The 24,484-nt window shown below is 43.1% G+C and overlaps 2 protein-coding genes across 8 annotated transcripts in view; one reads left to right on the forward strand and one right to left on the reverse strand.

Moving 5' to 3' along the window:
- Positions 1 to 1,012: 1,012 nt before the first annotated feature.
- Tubd1 (tubulin delta 1) lies at positions 1,013 to 20,522 on the reverse strand. Of its 2 annotated transcripts, XM_013152379.2 has the most exons (10): positions 20,277 to 20,522; positions 19,963 to 20,007; positions 19,308 to 19,501; positions 17,106 to 17,253; positions 15,677 to 15,893; positions 13,194 to 13,425; positions 10,971 to 11,135; positions 5,396 to 5,536; positions 2,345 to 2,528; positions 1,013 to 1,147 (listed from the first exon to the last, which is right to left on the reverse strand). In XM_013152379.2, the coding sequence occupies exons 3-10, from the start codon at positions 19,474 to 19,476 to the stop codon at positions 1,045 to 1,047; spliced, it is 1,359 nt and encodes a 452-aa protein (XP_013007833.1). In that variant the 5' UTR covers positions 19,477 to 19,501; positions 19,963 to 20,007; positions 20,277 to 20,522; the 3' UTR covers positions 1,013 to 1,044. The 2 variants fall into 2 exon arrangements, with proteins under 2 accessions (XP_013007833.1, XP_003469606.1); XM_003469558.4 differs by lacking the exon at positions 19,963 to 20,007.
- A 149-nt stretch (positions 20,523 to 20,671) lies between these two features.
- Positions 20,672 to 24,484, forward strand: part of Rps6kb1 (ribosomal protein S6 kinase B1) — a 40,742-nt gene continuing 36,929 nt past the window's right edge. For 2 of the 6 annotated variants that reach the window (XM_063250874.1, XM_063250875.1), the window contains exon 1: positions 20,672 to 20,903. In XM_063250874.1, the coding sequence (XP_063106944.1) occupies positions 20,763 to 20,903 (141 nt within the window). In that variant the 5' untranslated portion in view covers positions 20,672 to 20,762. Of the gene's footprint in view, positions 20,904 to 21,409; positions 21,508 to 24,484 lie in introns of those variants that run through there. The other 4 variants (XR_010048155.1, XR_010048154.1, XM_013152300.3 and 1 more) reach the window with 4 other exon arrangements.

Here is a 24,484-nt window from a genome sequence, read left to right on the forward strand (position 1 = left end):
TTTTGAGGTGGCCTGTAGCTCCTGAGTTCAAGTGCTCCTCCCCACTCCGAAGACAACTAGAACTATAGGTGCATACTACAGCGCCTGGCCTGAGATTCACCTCTAAACAACTACAGTGAGACAAAAACGGTACCAGTATAGAAAATTCAAACTAGATATTCACACTGCAGCATGACAATATCTCCCTCTTGTGGGCTGAAGCACTCATTTCAAACATGAATAAATTTAAGTGCAGAATCCAACTTTTCAAACTAAAATTGTGCTAGAAAGTTTAGTTCATGTTTAGTGAATCACTTTTGGAGTAGAGGGGGAATCTTTAGAAATGTGAGGACAAACAGAACATTCCCTTTTCCTGGATACTTCCACAATTCCAACACCTGAGCAATTTCTCTGAACCTAGCGGTGGTGGCATGCACCCATAATTCTAGCTATTCAGGAGGCTGATGCAGGAAAAGCATTTGAGCCCAGGACATAGTTCAAGACCACCATGAACAATATGGTAAGACCTTATCTCTACAAAACAAAGGTCTCTCTCCATCCACCCCCCCCCCCAGCACTGGGGATTGAACTTACGACTGCATGCTTATAAGGCAGGCACTTATGCCTCTGAGCATTAAATCCTCAGCCCAGCCCTGTTTTTTGTTTTGTTTTGTTTTGTTTTTTGTCTTTTTCTTTTTTATCGATGCCAGGGATCGAACTCACGACTGCCTGCTTGCAAGGCAGGCGCTTATGCCACTGAGCTAAATCCCCACCCACCCCCCTTTTTTTTTTTAACTTTTTACTTAATTAATTTTTTTTTTTTCTTAGACAGGGGTCTTGCTCTGTCGTTCAGGCTAGGCTTGAACTTACTATGCAGCCCAATGGGCCTCCAACTCACGGTGACCCGCCTGCCTCAGTCTCCCTTGTACTTGGATTACAGGCCTGTGCCTCCATACCCAGCAGCACTGTACTTAGTTACTATAACAAAACCAACTTTAGAGAAAGTACTATTATAAATATTCTAGTCAGAAAATGCCTTAAGGTACGTTTCCCTTTTATTCAAAATCAGAGATTACAGTAACTGGCAATGACTTGTTCTAACAATGTGAAACTGTCCAAAAAGTCCTCTTCTTCAATTCCAAATTTTGTGTACTGATGAATATAGGCTCTGGGGGAAAAGAACCAGAAAATGTAAAATGAACAATTTCAGGCATATTAGTAGCTTACAATCAAGCAACAAGAGCGAGGGGAGGGGAAGGGGAAGGAAAAAGGACTGAGACTGAGTTGTCCATGTGCCCCTGCCCACGATGAATGTACTCATTATGTACTGCAAATCCATGCCGATAAAGAGGGAGATCAAGCAGTGAACAGATCTTTTCTAGCTCGTGAACAGTCGACATCACAGATCTCTTAGAAGTCTTACATTGGCTGGGTACGCTGGCACACGTCTGTAATCCTAGCACTCAAGAGGCTGAGGCAGGATTGCTGTGAGTCTGAGGGCAGCCTGGGCAACATGGTGAGTTCAAAGCCAGCCTGAACTGTAGACCCTGTCTCAAAAACCAAAACCAAAACCAAACCATACCAAACCAAAGACATCTGCTGACATTTCTTAGTACCAAGCAGATTCAAAACTACAGTGTATATTACTCAGGAAGATCAGAATCTTTTCTACTGCTTTGAGGGTCCTTCTTTTTGAGATGGGGGTCTCACTATGCCAAATGCTAGGGTTACAAATGTGCTTCCAACCCAGGCTCAGATCTTTTTTTTGTTTTGTTTTTTGAGACAGGGTCTCACTATGCATTCAAGCTGGCCTTGTGCTTACTTTGGAGCCCAATCTGCTCTCTTGCAACACTCCTCCTGCCTCAGATTGGAGTTATATGCAAGCCACCATACCCAGCTCAGATCTTATTTATTTCTTTTGTCTTTTTCCTTTTTATCCATACTGGGGATCGAACTCATGACTGCCTGCTTGCAAGGCAGGCACTTATGCCACTGAGCTAAATCCCCAGCCCTCAGATCTTATTTTTAAAAAACTATCTGATTGTCTATTTTTTTCTTTCAATTTTTCTTTGTCTTTTTGAGTCAGGGTCTTAGTATGCAGTTCAGGCTGGCCATGAACGTACTATGGAGCCCAGGCTGGTCTCGAATTTGCAGTGATCTTCCTGCCTCAGCCTCCTGAGTGCTAGAATTACAGGTGTGCATCCCCACACCCAGCCCTGATTGTCTCTGTCTTATAATAAAATTTCTGCTTTAATTTTATATGGTAAAAGAACTACTCATTTAGTCAACAATATCAATGTAACAATAACAGCCCATGTCTGAATCCAGCCCCATGGATCCAGCCTGTGGACTCGGCGTCACTTACTTAGAAGCAAACATATTCCACGCTTTGCCCACAATTGTATCGAGTGGCCTCACAAAGAACTGGCTGTTGCTGACCAGCGCCGCGGACCTCTCATATCTGTTGAAGGCTCTCGAGGTTTTCCACACGGACAAGGCATCTGCGGGCCTCAGCCACGAGGTGTACAGGGCGGGGTCCTTAAATCCCTCTGGAGCAGGGAGAGGACAGCAGTATCACTTACAGAAAATGGTGACAGCTGGGAAAACCAAATGAATTGATGGGTATTTGCTTGTGCGTTTCACCCAAAATCTCTTCTGCCTTTTATTTTTGTGGTGTTGTGGATTGACAGCAGGCCTCACACAGCCCAGGCAAGTGCTCTACCTCCGAATCACACTCCGGCTCCAATGCCATCGTCATCACCGGCTCCCTCTTACCCTCCCCTTCCTGCTCCTCTGCCTCTCCTCCCCCCATGGAACGGGGCATCAAACCCAGGCCTTCACGATGAACTACATACTTAGAGACAGGGTCTTGACAACTCTCTAAGTTGCCCAGGTTGGGTCTGAATTTTCAGTATTTTGGTCTCAGCCTCCAAGAGTGCTAGGATCACAGGTGAGCGCCTCATGCCCAGTTCTGTTTGCCTTCTATATTAGGAATTCTTTTTCTATTTTATCGGTACCTGGGATTGAACTCAGGACAGTGCCACTTGCAAGGCAGGTGCGTATGCCACTGAGCTAAATTCCCAGCTTCCCTTCTATATTGTGTTTAAATGACCCATATTTGTTTTTCAAAAATAAGTGGCAATAACTCATACTACTCAGAAAATAATACAAAGTATTATGTCACCAGAACAGCTGAAATGCCATCACCCAGAGACAGAAATTGTGAACATTTATTTTGTGTAATGTGTGTGATTTTACACATGTCATTTTCTATATTCTGTGTTTTTCTTTCACCAGTGTGTTGTGAACTTTTATACATCAATAAAGAGAATTCATCTTTAAAGACTCCTTATGTGAATAGGATATCATTTATTTAAGTTGGGTATTTAGGTTATTTCCACATTTTGTTACTGTGAAAGATGTGAAGAACATCTTTGCAAGAACACTGTGCATTTGTGTCATTTGCACTGGGTAAATTTTTGTAAGCATATTACTTTATACATATATATATATATTTTTTTTTTTTTTAAAGCCAAGTGTGATGGCATGTGCCTGTAGTCCTAGCCCTTGGGAAGCTGAGGTAGGAGGATTGCCATGAGTTCAAGGCCAGCCTAAACTACATAGCAAGATACTCTCTAAAAAATAAAATATTGATGGCTGTGGGTACAGCTCAGCGACCAAGCACTTGGCCTGAATACACACACACATACACAAAGGCCAATATAAAACCTAAAGTGAAAGCCAGGCATAGTGGTGCATACCCATTACTGTAATCCCAGCACTCAGGGAAGCTGAGGAGGAAGGATCACAAGTTCAAGCCCAGCCCAGGCAACTCAGTCATTTAGTGAGAACTGGCTGTAAAATTAAATACTTTCAAAAGAGTTGGGGATGCAGCCCAGTGTGAGGACCTAGATTCAAGGCCTCATACTTGGGGGAAAAAAATTTAAAGTGAAGAACTATGAAAACAGTCTAGTATCAGCTCAGCTTGAAATGATCTATTTCATTAGTTCTTTTTCTAAGGGGTATTACAAGGTATAGATTGGTTTTTATACCGCAAAGTAGCAAATTTGATACTGCTGATGTCATCAAGGATAAACTATAAATGTAGAGAGTAGCCATAGAAAAACAGCTGATAACAATACTGCTCTGAGGGGCTGGAGGTTTAGCTCAGCAGCATAAGTGCCTGCCTTGCAAGCAGGCAGTCGTGAGTTCGATCCCTGGTACTGATAAAAAGGAAAAAGACAAAAAAAAAAAAGAATACTCTCTGCCAGGCATGGTGGTGCTTACCTGTAATCTCAGTGCTCAGGAGGCTGAGGCAGGAGGGTTGCTGTGAGCCTGAAGCCAGTCTGGGATATATAAGTGAGTTCAAGGCCAGCCTGAACTACATAGTGAGACCTTGTCTCACACATACACAAAAAAGGAATACAAGGTACACTGCTCTTCCACCTTCCTACACTTGGCACAGTGACCACTGCTTGTCCAGCGATCCGTTCTCCATCTTCCTTTAATAACAGGGCTCCCCAATTGCTCTGCAGGGGTTGGGATCAAACCCAGGGCCTGCAACATGTGAGGCAAACTACCACTGAGCTGCACCCTCAGCCCCGTGACCTGCCTTTTAATTACACTCACAGCCACCTGCAGTGAGCTGTGGTACAGGACTCAGTCCCCGCCCAGAGGACAGAGCTGTCCTCGGGATATGCAACTCTGTGAGTGAGAGTGCGTCTGCTCATTCCTGTGGGATTTCTCATTTGTTGTTGCTGGGAATGGAACTTAGGGCCTTGAAAGTACTGGAGCTACACCTCCTGAACACTATTCTACTCCATTCTGGGTTTTTTTTTTTTTTGTCTTTTTCCTTTTTATCGGTACCAGGGATCGAACTCACGACTGCCTGCTTGCAAGGCAGGCGCTTATGCCGCTGAGCTAAACCTCTAGCCCCTCTACTCCATTCTGTTTTGAGATGAGTTTCACTAGAGTGCCAGGCTGATCTTAAGTGCCAGGGTTTTCTGCCTGAGCCTCCTGAATGCCCTACTCCAGGTGCGCCCAGTGTGCTGGCTCAGTCCGGTGTGGTTTCAGCTGAATTCTCACAGGTATCCTGGGCTCTGGGAAGGCAGTCTCAGTAAAGCAACCAGAGCTAAACTTTATCTTGTTTAAACGCCTTCTATTTTGGTGTCCAGTCATATAGAAACTGATACAACAGTTACACTTTGCCACTAAAACATGTTAATTATTACCTTCTTTTCTCCAAGAATAAATACAGGGACTTATTTTGGAGACAGGATCTCACTAAGTTGCTAAGTTGAGCCTCAGCCTCCCAAGTGCTGGCTTTAAAGGTGTGTACCACCAAACGCAGCGATGGGACTCCAATGTGCACCCATGTACAATGTACATCTTAGTTTTCACTTGGACTTCTGCTTACCCAGATTTGCATTCTGTACATCTTTCCCACGAAGGATGACCAAGTTAGCAAGGGAGGTGTTAAAATGCTGCTCCCTGTTGAGAGACAGTTTGTTGAGAGGTGGAAGTCTTGGTAAGGAAGGCCGCACTTGCCAATCAATACCTTGGCAAAAGAGAAAAAAGGCAAAATAGAAATTATTCCTGGGCCTCACATTTAATCAAGAATCTGCCAGTACATACAGGGCAGATTTGTTGGGAACTAACAGCTCCCGTGTGCCTTCTGTTTTTCCCTTTGGAAGGGCCATTGGCCAGCTAGCCTAGGCCTACTGCATTAGTTTGTTGAATACAACAGGGGCAAAGGACTGTACTTGAGAAACCTCCCCTGAGGAGGACAAACAGACATTCAGGAACATTCTGGAACAGTATATATGAGGCTGAGGCACTAATGGCATATAACTTTTTTTTTTCTTGTGTGTGAGAACAGAAGTCATTAAAAGATAAGGGACAGAGAATAAAACCAGCCTCAAGACAAACCCCAAAGATTTGCACCTATGTATCCTCAGGCCATTGGAGATTCCCGTCTCACACTGGACAGGGTTGATCTTAATGGCCAAAAAAGACGTGGCGTAAAGGAGTGTGTGTGACCTGAAGCTTGGTCAAAAAAATAATTTCTGTCTTAACTCATTCTTGGAAAATTCACTCCTCCCTGGTGCTAGGACAAGTCAACTGGGAACAGATACATTGCTGATGAGGGCTTACATGGGTCCAGTCTTTATATAGAGTAGCCTGACAGTTATAAAACTAGATCCTGCACCAGGCATGGTAGCACACTGCACTCAGGAGGCTGAGGCAGGAAGATCGCTGCGAGGTGAAGGCCAGCCTGGGCTATACAGAGAGTTCAAGGGCAGCCTGAACTATACAACAAGACTCTATATCAACTAAGCCTGCAGGGTGTGGGGGCACACGCCTGTAATCCCAGCACTTGGGAGGCTGAGGAAGGTACATCATTGCAAGTGCAAGACCAGCCTGGGATACAAAGTGAGCCCAAAGCCAGCCTCAATTGCACAGTGAGACCCTGTCTCAAAAAGACCAAAAAAAAAGTCCAAGCCAACCAAACAAAAACCCTAGATCTGGCCACTTGGCCTATGCCATACATATATTTATGCATAAACATCTATCCAAAAAATGAAAATATTCAGCATCTGGAGTTGTAGTTCAGGAGCAAAGCACTTGGCTAGCATGAATGAGGTCCTGGGTTTTAAAAATGTATTTGCTTGTTTGTCTGCAGTACTAGGATTGAACACAGGGCCTTTGCACACTACTGCATCCCAAGCCTATCTTTATTTTTTGAAACAGGATCTACTAAGTTGTGCAGGCTGGGCTCAAACAGGCAAATCCTTCTGCCTTCGCCTACCCAGGTGCTGGGATGACAGCATGGGCCAACACTCCAGGCTAAAAGAAGGGAATTTGTATGTTCAAATTCTATCTATAACAAATTATGAAAAAATGTTGGCATTCAAAAGTTCTGGACTGAAGATGACTAAGCAAACTGTGGTTAATGACTTAACAAACCTCCTAACAGAATGTCTCGTACTCCCCAAAGTGCACTGTGTTCCTAGAGATTTTAACAGGTACTGCTAGAAAAACAAGGATTGTGGCCAAAAGCACTCCCAACATGAACTTCCATCATCTCTCCAAACTCCTGGTACCACAGTCCAAAATCCGTCAGCTGTCACAAGTAAATGTATAAAAAATCTTCTTTCACGGTATTAAACCTATGCATTTCACAATGCAGTACACTATATGCTACTAAGATAACACACAGTGATTTCTAGTTCAACACAGCAGACTAAGCAGATACTATACTGCCATTTTCTCCTCCCACTAATAAAGGGATTTCTACTTCCTTTTTTTTCCCTCAGTCTTTTTTTGTTTGTTTATTTTTGGTTTTTGGTCTTTTTGAGACAGGGTTTCACTATGCAGTTGAGGCAGCCTTGAACATGCAGTGATCCTCCTGCCTCAGTCTCCCGAGTGCAAGTGTGTGCTACCATGCTGGGCTTGGGAGTTCTCTTTCTTTCTTTCTTTTTTTTTAAAGACAAGGTCTCACTCTAGTTTAGGCTGCCCTCAAACTCACTGCAATCCTCTTGCCTCAACCTCCCAAGTGCTGGAATCCTACTTGGGATTTCTTTTTCTTTTTCTTTTTGGAACTAGGATGAAACTCACAATCTCACGCTTGCCAGACAGGTCTTATGCTACTGAGCTAAATCCCCGCCCCCACTTGGGATTTCTTTAAAAGCACAAAGGATTAAAAAGAGAGAGAGAAGAGGACTGGGGATTTAGCTCAGCGGCATAAGCACCTGCCTTGCAAGCAGGCGGTCATGAGTTTGATCCCTGGTACCAATAAAAATGAAAAAGACAAAAAAAAAAAGAGAAAGGTAACATCAACAAAATTTTGGCAACAAGAAAGCAAATGAACTGCTGGCTACTGACTGAGCAAACGGGAAATTTGCCTGCCTGCCTGCCTGCCTTCCTTCTGTGGTTCCTATTAGACCCAGGGCCTTGCCCATGTTAGGCAAGGGCTCTACTACTGAGTTTTATCTGCATCTCACAAGTTCAAACTTCCACCACCTACGAGGGAAGTCCTGGCCAGGCATTTCTCAATGCAGAGGAAACACGAGTGTTAAAACTGCACACCTGTAACCCCAGCCACTCAGAAGGCTGAGGCAGGAGGGTTACAAATTTGGGGACAACCTGGCCAATTTAGCAAAGCCTCATTTAAAAAGAAAATTAAAACAAAGATCTTAGTGATGTAGACTAGTGGTAGAGCTGCTGCCCACCAATGCCTGGTATCTGGGTTCAACTCTCAGCACCAAAAAAAGGGTGCAGTCTATTCAGAAAGCAGGGACCCCCTGGCACCTCCCCACTCCTTGCAGCACGGGGGTTTGGCTCTGAAAAAGCTCAGTGAGCCGAGGCACACATCCATGTTGTTTGCTTCCTAAACTGGTCTCATTCTCTCTGGAAGCCTTTAGGTTTTTCCTTGTCCTGTATGCTTGCAAACTCTTTGGCCCTTTTGTCCATCTCAACCGAATTCAGGGATTCTGGGAGGGCAGAGGGCGTGCTTCCTTTCTGCAGCATCCCTGGCGCCTAGAGCAGCACACAGCGAGCTCGTCACCGTCCCTGCCCAGTGAGCTGCCTGGGGCACAGAAGGGGCCCCATGGATGCCACCCAAGTGGCACGAGTGTGGGGTTTTTTTTGTTTTTGTTTTTTTGTCTTTTTCCTTTTTATCGGTACCAGGGATCGAACTCACGACCGCCTGCTTGCAAGGCAGGCGCTTATGCCGCTGAGCTAAATCCCCAGCCCCACGAGTGTGGGTTTTGATCTCGTGGCCATTTTACTGGTGGGAATCCTAAATATCATACTTGGAGTCTTTCCCATGCAGTCCTTTCTGCAGAGAGGTAGTTTCTTCTGACTGAATCCAACAAAACTCACCACCCAGAATCTTGATTGTACTGATTCACCTCTTTCATCTTAGGTCTCCTTGTGTGTCAAAAATAAATTAAATGCCAGGCATAGTGGCACATGCTTATAATCTCAGCACTTGGGAGGCTGAGCCAAGAGAATCACAGTGATTTTGAGGCCATCCTGGGGGCTACAAAATGAGTTCAATGCCGGCCTGAATACATGGTGAGACTGTCACAAAAAGACCAAAATAAAAAAATAATGTGAATTCAGTCCTAGAGTAATTTGCTTAATCTCTCTGGCACTTTTCTTTTTGTAAAATGAAATGAAATAGTCTCAAAACATTCAGGCATATTTATTAAGCAGCTTACTAGTTCATGATAGGATAGCTTGGCAGAGTCATTCATTGCCAAAGAACCAGTCACTGAGCTCTAACCCCAGCACCGCAGGTAAGAAAAAGGCATGATATGGTATGTGACTTCTCAAAGGGAGGCTGGACACTGGGAGACAACAAAAGCAGTGCCTGTGAGACACTGGGTGAAAGCAAGTCCCAGGCTACGAGCCAATGCCTGGCCAACTATTCCGATGGAAGGGCGGAACAATGGCATTAGCAGCTCAGAGTTTATCTTCCCCATCTTCCTTCTTTTTTTTTTTTTTGGTCTTTTTCATTTTTATCGGTACCGGGGATCGAACTCACGACTGCCTGCTTGCAAGGCAGGTGCTTATGCCGTTGAGCTAAATCCCTAGCTCCCCCATCTTCCTTCTTAGGAAGCTTCTGGAGGCTACGGTTCATCAATGTGACAGAAGAAACCCAGAAAGGGAAAATCCCAGAAGCAGGGGTCGAATATCAGATGAGGCCAACAGAGATGCTAGTGCTGACTGCTGATCAATCCAGACTTAACAGGCCAAGGGTTTGCCAGAAGTATCTGCAAGCCAAAAATGCAAAGAACAAACTACCTGAGGGTTTGAACATGAGAAGGGATGCCTTTTTTATAGCAGAGTTTTGGGATAGATTAGTGATAGGTAAGTAGGAATATGAACAACTCTAAGAGGAAACAAGTCGTACATAAAACAAGACATACAGCAGTAATCTGCACAATACATGGCTCGACTGTGAATATTACATAAGAAAAGTAATAAAAATGCTGAAAACTGGTGTAACTCAAAACTGTTACCACTAATTGAGAGAAATCAGACAAATGTGCGTGATTGAGTGTGTATGTGCATAGGGATATAAAGAAGACTCAGTCACTAGATTTCACATTAGGAAGGCAATGGGTAATTTCTAAGACCAGCAAACAAAACAAGAGTAGAGATATTTTAGATCCATGGAGACAGATTCCAGAAAAAAGAGCTAAAGCACTGACAGCAGTTTCGTGTGTGCAAGGAGGCAGTGGTGGGTAGCAGATTCTGTTCTTGTTATAAATTTACATTAGATAAATGACTTCACTTTGAAAAATTGACACATAATTTGCACATGGTGCAATGTAATACGTGTAATTAAACACACACTTAAATGTTTTTGTCTGTCTCTTTTTTTGAAACTTTTTAAGCTGCTGAGGCTGGAACCAAGGCTTTGGGATGCCAAGCCCATGCTCTACTGCTGAGCCTGACCACCGCAGCCCTCACCCTTACATGAGCTTGGACTACTTGGCTTTTAAAACCATGTTTACAGGCAGCAGGCATGGTGGCTCACACCTATAATCAGAGCTGCTCAGGAAGCCAAGGCATGCTACGGATTGCAAGTGTAATGCCAGCCCAAACAGTTAAGTGAGACAGTTTCTCTAAAAATAGAAAGGGTGGGGATGGAGCCTGCTGGTAGAGCCCGCACCTAATGAAGCCCTGGGTTCCTCTCAGGTACCAAAAACAACAACATATAAAACTACGCTGACATGGTACTTTGGTTAAAATACAGTAAAGCTTTAAAAAACCCCACGGCACTCATCTGAAATGTTCTTTGGGACTTAGCTGGGAGGAGCTGAAGGAGCTCTCCCAGGATGGCCTGGCCAGTTCCTGCAGGAAGCCTCAGGCCACAAGAAGGCGCCTTTGTTTCAAGGGGCACCAGCCAGTTCATCCTCAGGGCTCAGCCAGGCACTCTGCCCAGCGTGTGGGCTGCAGTGCTTTAAAGAATGCTTTACCTTCTTCCATTTTCGCATTAGAAATGAGCATCTGTCTCAAATGCTTCAGGAGGCCAACCCAAGTAAAAGTGCTGTACGCCAGGGAATTCTCAGACATCTGAGGAATGTTGCGAACACCAAGCATCTTGAATTCAGGATGGGGAACTAAATTCTCCATTAAGTCTCCTGTAAAGAAGAAAGAAAAAGATCTGAATTAAAATGTTTTTATTCCATACTGTTGCCATTGGCCTGTACATAATCATGATTTCATGTTTTTTGATCAACTGTGCTTCATCCAAAGCCAGAACTGGTTAAAAATTCAAAATAATAAAATTTCAGAGATGATGTCTATCACAGACTACATCTTTGTCTTAGCACTCATTTTGTGCTCAGGGGTGGTAGTGGTGATGTAGCTCTGATGGAGCATTTGCCGTGCATATGCAAGGCCCTGGGTTTGATTCCTAACACTGGAGGAAAGACAGACAGACAGACAGACAGACAGACAGACAGACAGAAAAAGTGAGAAGAGATAAAAGGAGTGAGGAAAGGAAGGAAGGAAGAAGGAAGGGAGGAAGGGAAAAAGGGAAAGCTAAGCATTGTGGCACATGCCTGGAACCCTAGACTCCTAAGGCATAGGCTGAAAGACTGCACATCTGGGCAAGCCCAGGCCACTTAGGGACATAAAATATAAAAAAGGGTGGGGATAGTATGGTTCTTTTTTTCATTTTGTTTTTTTCAGACAGGGTCTCACTATATAGCCATTTCCCAAGTACTGGGATTATAGGTATGCACTGTCATGCCTGGCTAAAGGCTAGAGGCAGAGTTCAGAGCTCCTCGAGTTCAATCCCCAGTAGTGCTAAAAACAAAACAACTAAACTAAAACCACTCATCAAAATCAAAAGGAGAATTCAGAAACTGAGTCACTGACGATGTGAACAAACCATTAAATTGCAGGAAAATGAAGAAGGTATCAGGGCTAATATGCTTTTCCTGTCATTCTGTGTTTACTAACTATACCGAGAGAAAAACCTTTTCAATCTTTTACTTATGTAGTTATATGATATTCCTGCCTTCTGAATCCATCTGTTGCCTTCTTTCTGGCAAAATCCAGGCCTGGATTGGCCCTGCTACTCACATTCTCCCTCGGGGTACAATCTGGAGCACCCTGCTGGCAGGCTGGCTGCTCGATCCTCCACAGTACCTGCCTCTCACGGTCATGTCCCAGGCCCCACCACCTCTGTGAACTCCATATCCATTTGCTCTCCAACCAACCAACAACATGCACTGTTTGGGGCGCTAGGACAAGAGTAATACATAAACTAGACAAAAATTTTGGCCCTTAACTGGGTGTAGTGGTTCATGCCTATAATCCCAGCTTTGTAGATGGCAAAGTTAGGGGGACAGAGTGCCAGCTCAGCACGGGCGACTTAGTAAAACCCTGCCCCCAGTACTGGGAGGAGAAAAAATTCTAGTTCTAACCAGGTGTGGTGATACTTGTCTATAGTCCCAGGTACTCGGGAGGCTGAGGCAGGAGGATCACTCAGGGGCAGGAGTTCTAGGCCAGCCTGAGCAACACAACAAGACCCAGTAAGAGGTGGGGGAGAAGAGGAGGAGGAGAAGAAAGAGGAGGAGGAAGAAAAAGCTGGCCATAGTGGCATATGCCTGTAATCCCAGTACACAAGAGGCTGAGGCAGGAAGGTCATAAATTTGAGGCCAACTGGATTATGTAATAAGACCCTGTCGTTATTTATTATTTTTGGTACCGGGGTTTGAACTCACAACCTCCTGCTTGCCAGGCAGGTGCTTATGCCACTGAGCTAAATCCTCAGCCCCAACCCTGTCTTTAAAAACAACAACGAAAACTGGGAGAGGGGGGCTGGAGAGTTAGCCAGCGGCATAAGCGCCTGCTTTGCAAGTGCATAGTCATGAGTTCAATCCCCAGTACCAAAAAAAAAAAAAACTGGGACAGGCAAGCATTTGAGAAACAGATTAGAAATGAGGGTAAAGATTACAAAGTTAATTGCACTTAGATGATCTGAATTAATAAGGCACACTTAACAAAACGTGCTGAAGAATTGCAGAAATGTTTCAGAGGCTTTAAAAGGGAGCACAACTGGTCAGGAAATACAAAACAGAGTAGATACGAAGGAAGAACAAGAGAAACATAAGACCTAGAAAACAAAACAAAACAAACAAAAACCCATGAGATTTTCCTATAAAAAACAAACATGGAGAGACCAATACCTAGTGGATTTCTTCTGTAGTGAAATGAGCCTTCTGCAGAATAAGTAGGCTGGAACACGCTTCCCAGCTGATGTGCAAGGACTTGATTTATATCCCGAAAGGAGATCTGCTTGATATTCATCAGTTTTGCACAGATCTTATGGATAGTATCATTCTCATGAACAAGGAGGGCTTCTGAAGATCGGTACAAATGAGACAGCGTCAAAATGGAGTTGTAGTTCTGAACGATAACCTGGAGAAGGAAGGGCAGAAATCAGGCAGGAGAGACCAGTGGTTAGGGGCGTTTCTTCTAAGTTGGCCATCATGGCTGTAATTTAATCTTGGTTACTGGGGAGGCTCGAGAAAGATGATTCCAAATTTAAGTTCACTCTAGACAATTTGGAAAGATTCTGTTTCAAAATAAAATCTGAAAAAAGGCAGAGGATATAGCTCAGTGCTTGCCTATCATGCACAAGGTTCTGAGTTCTATCCCCACACCAAAATGAGAAAAAGAAAACTGGAGATTCTTAAGGCATCCTATCTAAGCTCGAACACTGGCTCTGTCACTTCCCAGCTGCATAACTTCTGGCAGATTATTTCATTGCTCCATGCCTCAGTTTCCTCATTTTTAAAGCAGGGATAATAATCGTATTAGCCTCCTAGAGTCTTAAGATTAGTGATATTAGAACAATGCCTTCCAGACAAACAGTGGCTATTACTACCATACTTTCTTCCTACATTATTTCCTATAACGACTTTCCTCACCTCTTTTTGTAAACATAAATATTTTTTCTGTGACACAGGGTCTCACTATGCAGTTCAGGCCGTCTTAGACTTTTGGCGACCCTCCTGCGGCCTTCTGAGTTGCTGGAATTATAGGCATGTGCTATCACACCCAGCCAATATTTTCTTTTTCTATTTTTTTCTTCCTTTCTTTCCTGTCTTCCTGTTTCTCTCTCCTCTTCCTCTCTCCCTCTTCTTCTTTTCTCTCTTTTCTTTTCCTTTCCTTTTGGTCTTTCTGGAGACAGGGTCTCACTATATAGTCCATACTGACCTTAAACTCATGGTGACCCTCCTGTCTCAGCCTCCTAAGTGCTAGAATTAGAGGCATGTGCTATCATGTTCTTTCCTTTCTTTTTTCTTCCTAGTATTGGGGATTGAACCAAGGCAGCACATCATCAGCCCTTTTCTTTCTTGAGACAAAGTTTTGCTAAATTATCCAGGGTGGCCTAAACCTTGTCCTCTTCCTGTCTCAGCCTCCCAAGCAGCTTGGATAAGAAGTATGTGCCACAATGCCATTTTGTCTTTAGAATTTTTAAAAACAGGATGAACACCTCATGTTTGGAAAAACTGAAGCAAAATTAATTATTCATGGAAGTATCATATTGTATGCAATATTTCCTTAAGACACAAGACACATTTCCAAAGAGAGGATCAAAGCCATCTTTATTCCCATTCATTTCAACTGGAAGGAAAACGACATCACTAATTAATATGTTAATATCTGGGTGGCGGGCGACCCAAGGAGAGAACCAGCCGGCCAGCGTCTCCTGAGATCCACGCCATGTTGCAACCTAGGGCACTGAGCAACAAAGGAACCTGCTTGCCTCCCTGGTAAGCAGCTGTGAGCCTACCAGCACACGGGCTGAGAATCAAACATCCTACTCAAGCCCTCCTTAGCAAAGGGGAGCCAGAGGTCTGAGCATCTCTTGGGAGGATGACCGTATGCAATATAGCAAGTATGGGGCATTTCCTCCTACCACCTCTTTGAAGGCAAATATTGTTATCACTTGTTGGGAGCCGCAGCCCCGAGCCCGGTCGCCTCACTTGGCGGACGTGAGGCCTGTAGTAAAGAGTAAAGCCTGAGGTAGATTACCCCTCCCATCGAGCACGTTAGTTTCCTGCTTACCGCGTAAGCAACCCGCTCAACAATATAGTCTGCCTGGCAACTGATGATGTTAGCCAATCAGCTTGCCTTGCTTACTTTAACATGATTGGACACTGTATCCGTATATATACTGGTGCCACCCCTGGGGGGGAAGAAGAAGCCCGGAAGTAGAAGCCTAGAAGGAGCCGCGGGGAGCGGACCAAAGGAGGCTTCGGCTGGGAGCGATCCCAGGGCAGGCTGTACGGAGAAGAAAAATAAAAGAAAAGGTTGTCCACTGCCAGACTTTGTCGTGTGTCCTTCCTGCCGGCCGGGAGCGGACATCGACAATCACTGATTTGCTTTGTTCTGATTAATTGTATTGCTCTATTCAATACTCCGTTTTGATAGGTTTTATAATGCTCTGTATTTGGTTTGGTTTTGCTCTGCCTGATTGACTGGACAAGTATTGTGACGATAACGAAATATACTGTGGTACCTATTACTGTTATCCTGGTAACCTGCTGTGAAATTCTGTACCAATTTCACTGCATTGTCTTGACTGGCTTTGTTCTGTCTTGTTCTGTTGTATTTTACTACCTTCAAAATAATAATAATAATAATAAAAATATGTTAATACCTCACCAGTTCCATAAGGCCAAATTATCTGATTCATTTTCAAGGCGTTTGAGTAGTGATCTTGTAGACGCTGTGTAAGGAAGGCTCCCAGCCCTGATCCTGTGCCCCCAGCTATGCTCATGATGATGAAAAAACCACTTAAAGAGTCACACTTCTCCACTTCCTTCTGGATTAGGCTCATTATAGATTCTTCATGCTTGGGTCCGTGAACAGAGTAACTATGTAGTGGTAAAAGAAACAAACACAAATACCATTCAGTTTAAAAGAGAGATGTGATGCAGAAGTGAAAGGTTAGAGATCTTTTCTAAAGTTAAGAGAGTGAATACTCATGAAAGGTACGGGTGCCCTCTCTGAAAAACTTTAAAATACACCAGTTAAATAAATGTAGCAGGTGAAAAGGACTGCTAGAAGAGTAAATTTACAGAATGCAGACAGTTCTTTTTTTATAGGCTATTCCTTTTTTATTTCCTTTTTTCAGTATGAGAGACTGAACCCAGAGCTCTCACACTGAGCTACATCCCCAGTGCTTTTTATTTTTTTACATTTTGAGACAGAGTCTTGTAAGGTGCTGAGTTGCCCAGGCTGGGCTCATACTTGCAATCTTCCTGGCTCAGCCTCCCAGAGTGCTGAGATTATAGGTGTGCAAGACCACACCTCATGTATCAGCCATTCCTTTGGCTGGGGCTTTCAAATCCAGGTATTTTTTACTCATTTACGGTAAAATATAATATTTGAGGGGCTGAGGATTTAGCTTAGCAGCATAAGCGGCTGCCTCGCAAGCATTAGGTTGTGATCCCCAGTACCAAAAGAAAAAAAGAGGGGCTGGGGATTTAGCTCAGCGGCATAAGCACCTGCCTTGTAAGCAGGCAGTTGTGAGTTTGATCCCTGGTACCAATAAAAAGGAAAAAGACAAAAAAAAATTTGATATTCATAACATAGTTTTAAAGTAGTACTTCCTAAACTGCTGCATATTAGAGTCCTAGGGGATCTTTGAAAAATCCTGACATTTGGGCTTCACCCCAAAACAACTAAATCAGAATCTCTGGAAATGATCCCTCTGCATCAGGATTTCCCAGAGAATGCCAGGAAATTCCAGAGTACAGCAAACTGCCTTGTAGTATTCCCAAGGACTAGAATACTGCCAGGTAAGGGTACTACATTAAAGGTAAGTTAATTTCCAGCACAACAATGAAGAATGGAAAATTCTGCTGCAGAATATTCGTGGCCTTATCATTATGCATTTTTTTCATTATGCATTTTAAGGCACAGAGATGGAATGAGTTTTTCTGGATAGATCAAATTCTAAAACTTTAAAACAGCAATTTCAAGATCATGTGTTCAGCCTATCAACTGTGCAGCTGTAACTACACTGTCTACTAATTGGCTATGCTGGTGCAATGAAACTGAAAATCATGAGGAATTATTCTTACCCATATGCCCAGTTGTTTCCAGAACCCTGTTTCTGACAGAAGCACGCATGCTGACCATACTTCCATCGCCCAGGCTGGGCAGCCTTTGACAGTATTTGATTGATAACTTTAGGTTCCATGTCAACAAGCACAGCCCGGGCAATTGGAACTAGAGAAGAAAAATACAATAAAAAAACCTTCATATGTCATATTTAGGTAACGTGGAGCATAAACTTTTAGAACACTAAGCTACAGTCCCAGCCCTTGGCTCACAAACAAAACAAAACAAAACAAAACAAAACAAAGCAAAACAAAACAAACAGTTGGGGAAAGATTGGTCATATTGGCTCAGAATGTGGCAGCTACAGAAGAAGATAGATGCTTGTAAAGTCCAGGATTCTTCTAAGCTCCCTGGACTAACCTGGTTAACTTCATTCAGTTCTAAAGACATCTTTGGGGTGCTTACCATATGCCATGTATTGTGCGGGGAACAGAGAGATGAAGGCAACCTCAAACCAGTCCTAGAACGATCAGTGACAGAAATAAAACATGATAACCCACATCTCAGTGTAGTGGCACACACTCGTAATCACAGCTATTTGGAATCGCTGAGGCAGGAGGATTACATGTTCAAGGCCAGCCTGGGAAACTTAGTGAGACCTTGCCTCAAAATTAAAAATAAAAAGGGGCTGGGAGGATAGCTCAATGGTAGAGTACTCCTGGCTTCAATCCAGTGCTGCCAAACATAAATAACAAAAACAAAGCCTATCAACACTTAATCATAGTGCAATATGAGGCCCATAACAAATCCACACCAAAGAAGGAGCCTACTCAGAGATGCACAGCTATCATGGGCACAACACACAATTCAAAATTATTAGAGAAGGAAAAAAAAAATTAGAGCAGAGGATGAAGAGGAGAGAGTACCAGGGATGGGAAACAGACAAGGCTCTAACTCTGGAAACCCTCATAGGTAATGCTAACGTGCTTGAATTTTACCTCTTAGGCAGTGATAAAGCACTGAACATATTCCAGCAGAAGAAAAGTTGGATATTCTTTTAGAGGGCAGATGAGATGCACATGAGATTCCAGGCAGGGAATCCCATGAATGTCTGGAAATAGTATGGGTGACAGAGTCAGATCTAAGGCAGTAACAGCAAAGGTGGAGAGGGCAGAACTGTCTGGTGAGATACACAGGGCTCAGAACAGGCAGACCTTGAGTGCAAGTTTTAAAGAAAAGATAATGGGAAGCCAGGTACACCCTGTAAACCCAGCACTTGGGAGGCTGAGGCAGGAGGATTGATGAGTTCAAGGCCAGGTGGTACTACATAGTGAGACCCTGTCTCAAAAATAAAACAAAAAACCTCTGAAAAACAAACAAATATAAATGAACACCTTGGGGATAGAGACAAGAATGTGAGCTAGAATGGGAGATAGAGGTGGCAAAGTTTACAAATCAGTCTGCACTTGAAGACTGTGCTAGAAATGAATCACTAATGTAAAAAGATGTAGCACATTGTGACTGAAATTGTCCAGAGGGAATTGTGCCTCAGCTGCTAAGAAAAGTTCAGAGCCTAAGAAGGTGTGAGTTTAACAGTTACTGTTATCAAACCCAGTAATAAAGCTAAGTGAAGGAAAGAAAATAATGGTAATCAAGAGGTTATTTGAAACATTTCTTAGAGTTACTTTAGTGACACTGGGGCAGAAGCGTGATTATAGCTGGTTAAACAGGGTACTTCTTTGGAAATCTTTGTTGAACAAGAAAAAATAGTAAGGAAGAAGATGGGCTGGGGTAAAGCTCAGTAGTTGATTACTTGCCTAGCATGCATGAGACCCTGGGTTCAATCCTCACTACTACCAAAAACAACAACAATAACAACAACAACAAAGCTGCAGTCAAGAGATAAGTCTTGATTGGTTGGTTTTATTTCTTCTTTTTATAGTGCTGAGACCCAAACTCACAGCCTCATGTATACTGGACATGCATTCTACGCTAAGCTACATCCCAGTCCATGTGATTGGTTGGTGAGCTCTAACCATGCTTAAGTGCTGGGAGGAAGATGCCCCTAGAAAAGCAAAGGTTGGTTGTTAACATAGAAACAAAGCACCAGGTGTAAAGTCATTCCCTATAGAGATAGGAAGGGATGGAGTTCAGACATTTTTGGAAGATCAGACCTTGAAGAGGTTTACATCAGAGTAGAGAGGCCTGTGGCCCACACATACCTCCGTTTTCCTCCCTGAAGAATCTTTCTCTGCAAGATGCTTGATATGCCTCATTCTCTCTCTTAGAGCAGAATCCCTGGGAACATTGTGAGTCCATAAATAAAGCATCAAACACTTCAAAGCCAATCTGGTTGCCACACTGACCAAGCTGCACTGTTACTATTGACATGCTGCTCCTTCAAAAAGTGAACAACCTTTAATAGAAAAAAAAATGTAGTCTTTGAGAAAGAGAACAAAAGATGCCATATATATTAATTATTACATCAGTAAAAAGTAACTTTAAAATGCCATGTATGTATGTAGTATTACTGATGAAACAGCTCTGTTGTTTAAGGAGCCAGTCATTTGAGGAAGTTCTTCTCTTGCTTTCCACAGTTCTGGGATCCTGGATTTGTTGTGTGAAAATCTATTCATATACAGCTCAACGGTTTTCAAAAAAAAATGATTTGTATTCACTATTTTCTTAAGTATGCATTTTAAAAGAAACAAAGCAAAACAGAACAAAATAAATGCTGAAGAAATTAGTACACAGATTCTGATTCATCAGAATCAGTTCAACAAACATTCAATTAACATTAATTTTCTCTGTTCAAAATAATGACATTGTCTTTCCACCGACCACTTTTCTGCCCTGATAAATGTAATTAAGACTTACAAAAAGATTTTGTGTTTAGTTCAGGTGATACAGCCACCATGGGACCTGGAGAAAGATCAATGAAACAGTAAGGCAGATCGTATTTTTAACAGCAAAGAGACATTTTTTATAAAGACCTCACATGAGGACCATGCAACACTCGATTGTGTTACTTTACTTAGTAAATCCGCAAAGTAGGCAATACTATCCTCATTTTATAGATAAGGAAACTAGGGTTCTGAAAGGTTATTTGATTTCCCAAGGCTAATAAGTAAGGCCAGCACTGTTCCTCGGCGGGAGCCGGCCCTCAGGGATACCTCATTAAACCCACTCACCTACAACACTCTGCTAAGGCGGTTTCGGTCGGATTCAAACTTAGAGAACCACCCTTCTTACTACGTGCATGCTCACTTTCAACACTAAAAAAAGCCACTGAGAACGAATGCGCATGTTCCTTTACTTGAAGTTTTCCTTTTTTTTTTTTTTTTTTTTAATTCGAAAGGTCAATTACGCATGTTCCAATTTATCAATTTCGGCTACCGGACGCATGCTGTGTCAATCAGACGCGCTCACAGACAACGCGCATGCTCTAATTTCAAGAGCGGCTTCCTCTGGTTTTATGCGCATGTCTCTGCCAGTATCCACCTCATGGAGCTAGTGCTACGCATGTCCATTGCCCACAGCTAGGCTTCACGGAACCCTGTACGCATGCTCCAATGCTGAACTTGAAGAGCCAGTCCAGGGCCTAGACGCAGACGCACTGAGTTCAAGCAGTCGGTGATGGCGGCAGCAGAGGCAGTGTCTGCGGCGGGTCCGGGCCCATGAGGCGACGACGGAGGCGGGACGGCTTTTACCCAGCGCCTGACTTCCGAGACAGGGAAGCTGAGGACATGGCTGGAGTGTTTGACATAGACCTGGACCAGCCAGAGGACGCAGGCTCTGAGGATGAGCTGGAGGAGGGGGTGAGGCCCGGGGTTCCCAGGGGGGTCCCGAGGTGACAGGGTCGGGGCGGCGGCAGGGGCCAGGAAGCCTGGCGCGTCCTAGAGCTCGGAGATCCTGGGGGCGCGAGTAAGTCTTGTGGAGGAGCTGAGATGACTTGCTGCTGAGAGCTCGGGAGCGGGCGGGGCGGACCTGGCCCTAGGTAGAGGCCTCTGCGGGGCTCGGAGGTGCGGGTTGCGCCCTTATCCCCAGGGCAGCGCAGCCGAGCCACCTGTTTGCGGAGACGAGGACGGGCTCGTGGTCGGTTTCTGAAGCTGTTTGACCTGAGGGTGGCGGGACACGGGTGGTGTGAGTGTGTGTTGAGAGTGGGGGAGGCTACGCTTGCTTGGTGTCCCGTAAGTGCAGGTGAAATGTGAGAGGGTATCCCTCGGATGGTAAGATTTCAAGTCTTAAATCTTCAGACCTCCCACAACCACTTCTCTTCTCGGCCTGTCGCTTCTCTCCTAGGAAGCGCTCAGCTGTTAGAAGTGACAGCTGAAAACTTCTGTCGGGAGTAGCACTGCCGCTGCTGTTACAGCCACCAGGAGTTTTATTTCGGGAGCAAGGGGGCTCTGCTGCATCTTCAGGGTTTGTTTGTTTGCCTTTTTTATTAAAAAAAAAAATCTTCCGTGTGACTTTTTTTAAAAAAATTATAACGACACACGGCATCTGTAACTTAATTTCCCCACATGTTGAAGATGTCTGTATTTTTTCAGAATAATTTATGTGACTTTGGGGTGGGGATAAAAAGCTAGTGTTGACAGCTGTGATTTGGCTTGCCAAAAATAAATTGCTTGAACTGAAACTTGTGAATAGTGGTGTGAGGGCTTTCCTTGCTGTATATTACGGTGCTAAGTTTAGAATTGTTTCTCCTAATGGCATTTTGGTTTTTTACCTTTGCTGTTTTACTAGTTTGTCGTTTTTTATGGAGTATAGTTTTCTAAGACAAATTTATTGCAAAATCACAAATTTTACCTGAAGTTCAAAGATGATGTTGTCAAACTTTGTGGACAAATGATCATCGATGATAACATCGTGGTAATTTAGGTCCTAATTTAGGTCACATTGTCTGATGACTATATGAATCCTATATCTGATGTCAGATGTTTACTGTAACTGCATAGTGTCTTTTACTCTTTTTTTTCCTCATCACCCACTTTTTCTTTTCTGGCAAATCATGTCCTGCTGCTGAAAAGAGATTGACAAGCTAGCTATGAACACTTTGTGAAACTGAGTTAAAATAATAGAGTTGTTTTCATAATCAAGTAAGTCTTAAAATCACAGTCTAGAAAGTGAATATTGAGATATGCACTTTTTAATCTATTTTCTAGTAGAATTCCAGTTAGCCTCTTAATTGAACATAGTGAACACTAAATACAATTTGAAATGAATGCAGGATTACTTTCCTTACGTGTTCTACACTCTGGTCAATTATTTGGTTCCATATGGCAGTGACTTTAGAATAGGGCAGGAGAAAAAACTGGATAGGAAGGATGCTTTATGTCTTCATTGGTTGAACTAATAGAATTCACAGACTACTGCCATATCTTCTAAGGAAAGTACAATATTGTATTAAGATGCCTATTGTAAACTAGGACCTCATTTTTCTTTTCAGTTTCTTAATACATTTCAAGAACAGTGCATGCTCCAGTTTTGGCCTACTCCTGTGCTTTTGTCTTGCTAGATGCAGCAAGTAGGATTCTGAAAGGGTGAGGAAGAGGGGACCAGAAAAAAATGGGAAAGAGAAAGAAGTATGATCATTGTTATTAGGGAGGGGAACTTTGAAGAAAGACCGGATGTGATTAAAAAGGATCTTGAGGAGAAGCTTTCAGTAAAGTATCTCTCACTTAGCAATGTTTTTGTAGTTGAAAATATTTTTTTGGTTTGTTTTTACACTACTGGGAATTGAATCCAGAGATTCTGTATCAGCTACATGCTCAGCTGTTTTTGTATCATTTCATGAAGTGGCCTTACTAAATTGTCCACATTGGCCTAGAACTTCTGTTCCTCCTGCTTCAGCCTCCCCAATAGCTGAGATAACAGGCATGAGCCATTATCTCCAGTGAAAATGTTTCTTTTCTTTATGTATTTTTGAGACCAGGTCTTGCTATATAGTTAAGGCTGGCCTGGAACTCTAGCCCAAGCTGACCCTGAACTTCTGCCCCCGTCTTCCACACAGGAACATGCCAACATACCCAGCTCAAGTATCATTCTTAAGAGGTATCTCAAGGCGGATAAGATTGGACTGGCAACCCAAGGAGAGAGAGTGACATCCAGATTATTCTAAAATACTAAAATTCTTAGTAAAAGTCGAGAATATGGGAGGTTTAGATTCTTTGAAAATCTGCTAATGTTTCCTGTTGTGAATTTATAACTTGTTATGAAAACTTTCTTAACATTGATTCATATACATAGTAGCTTCACTTCACTTTATGGTAAGGAAGCTGAGGCATAGTTCAGATGATTGTCTACAATCATAGTTTTAGAATTTTCTGATTGAAAACTAACATTTTATTGCAGATTCTTTTGTTTTGGTTTTGGTTTTTTTTTTTAATCTGTACCAGGATCGATCTCACGACCACCTGCTTGCAAGGCAGGTGTGTATGCCGCTGAGCTAAATCCCCAGCCCCTGGTTTTGGTTTTTTGATACAAGGTCTCACTATGCAGTTCAGGCTGGCATTGAACTCACTATGTAGCCTTTGACTGAACTCCTGGTGATCTTCCTGCCTCAGCTTACCCCTATTCTCTCCCCCCATTGCTGGGATCACAGGTATGCGCCACCATGCCTGGCTTTGTTGCACAGATTCTTGATTGTATTTATTAGTCTTGCTGATTTTGTACCTTGTTTCTTTGTAGTATGTGAAAAGTAAGTTCCCATCCCTTTGGCATATTCACTGACTGACATAGAATACATTGCTTAATCTCTGACAGTTTTTTCTTTTCTACACAAAATAAAGCACATAAAGTATTTTAACAATATACTGGCCTATCTGCTAGTTTGTGGCAATGCAGTCTGTCAGTGTTACTCATTGCCAAGGATCCAGTCATTCAAGTTTACACTTTGTGTCTAGAGACTTAGTGCTAAAAGCATTTAAATTAGAGATACTGCATTATTAGAACTAGAGCAGCATTTTTAAAATCATTGATCCTATTTAAAGATATATATGTGTTTTAGTTATGTTATACTCAGTGAATATTATTGTATGAATTTACATGCTTAGTTAATTCTTTTTTGTTATTATTTTTTGTTATTACTATTTGTGTGTGTGTGTGTGTTTGTGTGTGTGTGGTACCAGGGATGGAATTTGTGACCTTGTGCTTGCAGGTGGGCACTATGCCACTGAGCTATATCCCTGGCCTGTTTGTTTGTTTTCAAGACAGGGTCTTACTGTGTAGTGTAGACTGGCTTCAAACTTGAGGCAGTCCTCCTGTCTCAGCCTCCCAAGTGCTGGGATTACAGGTGCACCACCATGCCTGGCTAGCTTAGTTAGTCCTTCAGAGGATAAATGATGAGACTGAATTGATACATTTATGAATAAAGTTGAATGTATGCCACCTAATTAAA

This window comes from Cavia porcellus, unplaced genomic scaffold, assembly GCF_034190915.1.
Source record: "Cavia porcellus strain 051 isolate PalLab524CR breed Dunkin Hartley unplaced genomic scaffold, mCavPor4.1 scaffold_6, whole genome shotgun sequence".
Classification (NCBI taxonomy): Eukaryota; Metazoa; Chordata; class Mammalia; order Rodentia; family Caviidae; genus Cavia; species Cavia porcellus.